The following is a 5,775-nucleotide window of genomic DNA, read 5'->3' as shown; positions in this document are numbered from 1 at the left end:
TATATATATATATATATATATATATATATATATATATATATAATTTACCATGAAGGTGTCCCAAGATATGATCATTTCCTTGACCACTGAAATCCCGGGGAGAAAATCATGGATCATACTTCGCTTCGACAAAACATCTTCTTCATTGTATTTCCCCAAACCAAAAGCAAGCGAAATATCTAACTTGACTGTGGAATGCATATTCTTGATTATGAAGCTTTCTGACAAGTCATCTCTGATGCTCAAAAAGCGTAGTTGGGGAGCATCAATCACAACTCCTGTACCAAATTCATGCATAATAAAATATAGTTCTATACTGAGCTTCATCAATGAACTAGAGAGCACCCGAAAGACTTTCGCATACATCCGACAATCTTTAACTCCTCCAAGACAGGGCAGGATGAGACAAGTCTCTCGAAAGTGGCCTCATTAGGATAAAGAATATCTTCTAAATGCATAGTCTTAAGACAAGGTAAGGAAATGGTAAAGCTTAGACAAGTCACAGAAGCTCGCTTGAGAGAGATCTAAGTGTATGAGTGTCTTGCAGATATAAAAGATTGGAGGCATCTCAGGAAAGGCATACTCTGTATGACACTCAATATGTAGATGACGCATCTGACGCGTAACTGCAACATCAATCCATGAAGTGATACAGGATGTATCATAAACATCTTCATCCTTTATAATAATAGTTAACTTGAGTTTGTCTAGGCATGAAACCCTACCGGAATCGAAAAACCGGTCACCGACACTCACAAAGGCATTGAAATCTTCGAATTCTACGGAATCCTCCAATTCGAATTTTGGAACCCAAAGCCAGAGAGTCCTCCATCTGGTGGATAAACCGCTTGTCTTAACAGCATCCTTTGCGGTAAGATGAGAAAGAATGTGACAGATCAAAGGATCAGGTAACTGGCTTATCCTATCTTCTTCCTTGGATCTACTACTCGATGACTTCTTGGAACGAGCCTGTTTCGCTTTCCCTCTACCAACCATTTGTTTTCTTTGGCAGACAATCTGAAGATAATGAATACCCAAAGCTAGATTATACACTAATCTATTGTATACAAAAATATTGAAAACCTAAGTTTCAGAGCTAGCGACTCAACAACCTACCTAATCGATATTTTTCAGGAAACTACGGCACAGATAGATTCTCAATACCCCCTAATCGAAATTCTCAAGAAAGAAGCCATACTCGCCGGAATACTCAAAATTTTCAAGTGAACTAACCAATTACATGATAAATAAAATCAAGGTTCCTGAAGATAACTAAAATCAATCAAGCTTACAACTCTGCAGACTAAAATCAATCACACAGTATAAGAAGAAGACGAAGAAGAACATACCGAAATGGAGTTGAATTACCACAGCAGATCTAGCTGATGAACCCTCCTCCTAAGCCTTAACGAGTACCATCGATCCAAATGCCTTAAGACCACTGTGACTGTCTGAGGATAAATGGCGCTTGGATTCTCGCCTTTTCGAGTTTCAACTCCTCTTTTTTTTTTTGACACAATTTCAAGTGCAAACGCCTTGCCGTTTATGCTGTGTGCTGTGTTCCATTGGTTTGATTTTTTTTGTTTTGTTAAACATGTTCGTTCCACTGGATTCTAAAAGCATATAATTAAACTGACTAAAACTACTATAGACAAAGCCTTTTGCTTGGTCATTAAATTTGTATGTTTGCTTAATAACTTTTGCTAGTAAGAGTTTTCTAACACTCTAACTGTGAGTCTGTGATATAAAGAGATCCATGAGGCATGGACAATTTAGTAACCAATGAGCAAAATATACCAAATAATTATGAAACTTTCTCAACATTGTCTCTTTACCCAAAAAATTATCAAAATTAAAAAATCAGTTGTATATCCGATCGGGTTTTATATCTCTACATCCGAAAATCCGAACCCAAATCCGATCTGATACCCAAATGCTCAGGACTAGTTCTTTACATATTTACAGTTACGTTCACTGGCGGATCTACGTTGAAAAGAAGGGGGTCAACTGACCCCTCTTAAATATAGATATTTGATATTTTGGTTAGCATCTCTAATGTATTGTTGGTTGATTTGGTAGAGAACTTTGTTTTTTTGACCCCCCAAATCCTGGATCGAAGCTATCTTTTGTCTCATTTTGTTACATTTTATTACTGTTTTTTTTTCACAACCAGAGCTTACCTAGTTAACATAGTTTATCATCCATTTTTCCTTTTTCTTTTTTTTTTTTTTTTTNTTTTTTTTTTTTTGCCATCAGAATACAAGATTGGCTCAAACGAGCCAATTAGAAGGAAAATTGTTCATAAAGGTGACTGGATGCGACTCCACTCTAGCTCGACGCGCCAGTTTGTCCGTACTACCATTTTGTGATCTGGGAATATGGACTGCAGAAAATGATAGGAATTCATCCTTGTCTTCTTCGATAACGTCCAAATATGTCTTGAAAGCAGGCCACTCGGAAAGCGAAGACACCATCTTCACCAAATCAGAACAGTCTGTGAGAAACACAACTTTCTCATTATCCGCGCCAATCATACAGCGTATTGCCCATATTAGGGCTTCCACTTCTGCATGGAGGGGTGACAAGCTACGGCGAGAATTAGATGCACCCATAGTGGGAGATTCTCCCTCAGGAGAAATGCAATGCCATCCTTTTTCTTTTGATATTTACGTATCTTTAAAGAAGGAAATAACGTTATAATCACAAAAGAATTAGAAAAATAGTTACAAAAACAATTAAAATTATTCAGACAAATTTTATTTATATACATATACTTTGTAGAGAAGACTATAATGAAAAAAAAAATTATAGCTAATATAATTGACCCCGATAAAAAAGATTCCTGGATCCGCCACTAGTTACGTTTCGTAACTTTTTTTTTCTTTTTCTTTCCAGTCTTTGTGTAACATTCTTATTATCATAGACTCATTAAGAGACTTTTGTTCGAGAAAAATTGATGTTGGTTTCGTTCCTTTGGAACCGTACTAATAGAGCCATCAAGCAAACAACATTATTTTAATCGGAAAGGTCTTCTGACCCATCTTTCTTATATGCTAGTTGAGTGAAATGATATTAGGCATTTAGTTCATAAGATTATCTAGCTATATGGTTTATGTAACTTGAAAATGAGTAGTAATGGTATTTTAGAACACAAACGTAACACATTATGGGAATCCTACTACAGTACTACCGTACCAGAAAATATTCTTGCATAATTTTTCAATTTATGAAATGGTTGATTAAAACATAAATTTGTATTTGGGCCTGAGAGAGACCCATTTAAGATAAGTGAACAACAAGAAATGACGCTGTAATTTGAGCAACCCTAGGTTGGATCTTCTTCTTCGCCCTCTCTATCTCTCTTAGCGGCAAATAACGAAAGCAACCATGGATCCGAATCCAGCCACGATGTGGAGTTCCATAGTGAAGAAAGATCCTCCTTCAAAGCCTCCGAAAACGTACGGAGCTCCGGTCGGTTTGGTCGGAAACTGTAAATCCACAAAGGGGATATCTATTGCGGTTGTTGACGCCAACGTCATCATCGAAGGACGCCAGAGTTTAACCAACTTGGCCGACAGATTCGTAACCGTACCTGAAGTATTATTCTCCGAGATTCGTGACCCTGAATCTCGCCGTCGTCTGAACTTGACCCCTTTCACTATCGAAACCATGGAACCTTCTCCTGAATCTCTCAATAAAGGTAGCATGTGTTTTTTTTAATGAGATTTATCTTTGCATCTCTGACACTGAATTGTTTTCTTCTGACTGGTTAGTTATTAAATTTGCTGAGAGCATTGGTGAATTGCGTTCTCTCTCTCTTGTTGATCGCAAATTGATTGCTTTGACATACACACTCGAGGCTCAGTTCCATGGGACGAAACATCTCATCTCAGAGATGCTCCTATGCCGATTCAAACTGTTAGGGTACTAAAGAGATTACCTGACAAGGAGTTACCTGGTTGGGGCTCCAATGTGACTAACTTGGAGGAGTGGGAAGCATTAGAAAACGAGACCGAGGAGGAAAAATCAAACTCCTTGACCTCCAAAATCCTTCCACTTCAAGACCTTGACATGAATATCATTGCAGAGGATGAGCAAGAAGGTGACATAAATCAGAAGCGATACACGCCAAAGAAAACAGAGGTGAACCTTGCGGGTAAGATGGTAGTGGAAGGTATAGATGCGTCACAAGGCGAATACGATGATGAAGATACTACTGGTGACTGGAGACCTGCGGTTAGTAGCAGTACTCATAGAAAGTTCCTTAGGAGAAAGGCCAAGTGGGAACGTTACAATGCCTTGGCCGAACAAGATATTCAGCGAGATCTAGCAGCTGACAAAGCTGAAGAACCTATTGAAAAGTGTGCAAAATATATCCGAAAGAATAATGAGGACACGAATGCTGAAACAACTTTTAGCAATGGTGAGAATGATATTGAAGTCAAAGCTGAGGGGATCGATGTTGTTAGTGAGGCTAGTGATACCTTTGAGGAAGATGATGGTAGCAGCGAGCAGTCGTTGAGATCCTTATCTGAGTCTAGTGTAGCTTGTATAACTGGTGACTATGCCATGCAAAATGTTATTCTTCAAATGGGTTTGCGTTTGCTTGCACCCGGAGGAGTGCAAATTCGCCAATTAAACAGGTACGGCTTTATGAATCAGATCTTCCTTTCAAGTTTCTTTAGCTGTGAAAGATGTCTTTCTTACACTTTATTGCGTTTGGATCTTCAAGGTGGGTCAGGAAATGCCATGTTTGCTACACAGTAACTTCTGAAATGGGAAGACTCTTCTGTCCCAGGTGCGCTAATCTCAGAACTCTATGTAAGGTACCCGTTAACGGTACACGAGAATGGTACCATCATAGCTGGGCCTCTGCCACGGATTAGACTTCAAGGGACCAAAGTACGTTGAACCATCTGGTTTTTTTTTTGTTAAAGACAGAGCATCTATCATTTTTACAGGAGTCATATTGTTACTCTGCTTTTAAACAGAAACCATATATCATCTTCTTCTGTCTTTGTACAGTTTTCGATACCAGACCCTATAGGTGGAAGGGAAGGAATCACCAAGAATCTAGTTCTAAGGGAGGATCAACTGCCTCTCCGTCCCAAGACCAAGAAGAAAGCAAGCAGACCGGTTAATATATTTACAAACTCAAATCGGTAGCTTGAACCGGAAGAAACCATTTTTGACTTTGATTATGTTGTGTTGGTTTTACAGGGAGATGAGCATTTTGTATCAGACGATGTGTTCATGAACCATCACAGTGATAGAAACGCACCATTGCAGCCTCCTTTGAGAAGAACTATGGCGATTTTTAGCCAGACACGGAACCCTAACGACAACCATTACTCTCGTTCTATGCACTGATCTTTTTGTTTCGCCTCCTTTACTTTTTTTTTTGTCGCTAGTTCTATAACTGTTGCACTTAATTTTCAAATTTTGATTGCGAATCCGCAGCCAAATAGTATAACTTTAACAAGTCAAATATATTTTATAATTCCAATTATTATTTATTTGTCGTCTAACAATTCTTTATCATATAAATCACAAGTCACCTGTACAATAACATCAAGCCACATAAAATATATTTTTTTAAATGAAAATAAATCAACAAAAACTTTAACAACGATTCAGTGTAAAAAAAGAAAAAACTGAACCAATTTAAAATTTTACGAAAATCTAAAACCCACGATCTAGAGTTCTTTGTTTTCCACGATCCTCAAATAAACTTCCCACTTTCACCACTTCTTTTTTTTTTTTTTTTTTTTTTTT

The 5,775-nt window shown here is 37.9% G+C and overlaps 1 protein-coding gene and 1 pseudogene across 4 annotated transcripts in view; one reads left to right on the top strand and one right to left on the bottom strand.

The window, feature by feature from the left end:
- The window catches only part of LOC104728828 (putative FBD-associated F-box protein At5g53635), a 5,359-nt gene extending 3,775 nt beyond the window's left edge, over positions 1 to 1,584 (bottom strand). For 2 of the 4 annotated variants that reach the window (XM_010447760.2, XM_010447772.2), the window contains exons 1-2: positions 1,350 to 1,584; positions 49 to 1,017 (exon numbers count right to left, since the gene is read on the bottom strand). In XM_010447760.2, the coding sequence (XP_010446062.1) occupies positions 49 to 366 (318 nt within the window). In that variant the 5' untranslated portion in view covers positions 367 to 1,017; positions 1,350 to 1,584. The remainder of the gene's footprint in view (positions 1 to 48; positions 1,018 to 1,349) is intronic. The other 2 variants (XM_010447775.2, XM_010447767.2) reach the window with 2 other exon arrangements.
- On the top strand, positions 3,388 to 5,370 carry LOC104753729 (annotated as a pseudogene).

The sequence above is a fragment of the Camelina sativa genome, chromosome 2 (genome assembly GCF_000633955.1).
Source record: "Camelina sativa cultivar DH55 chromosome 2, Cs, whole genome shotgun sequence".
In the NCBI taxonomy this organism is placed as follows: domain Eukaryota; kingdom Viridiplantae; phylum Streptophyta; class Magnoliopsida; order Brassicales; family Brassicaceae; genus Camelina; species Camelina sativa.
Note: the sequence above shows the minus strand (reverse complement) of the source record. Positions and strands in the feature narration are given on the sequence as shown.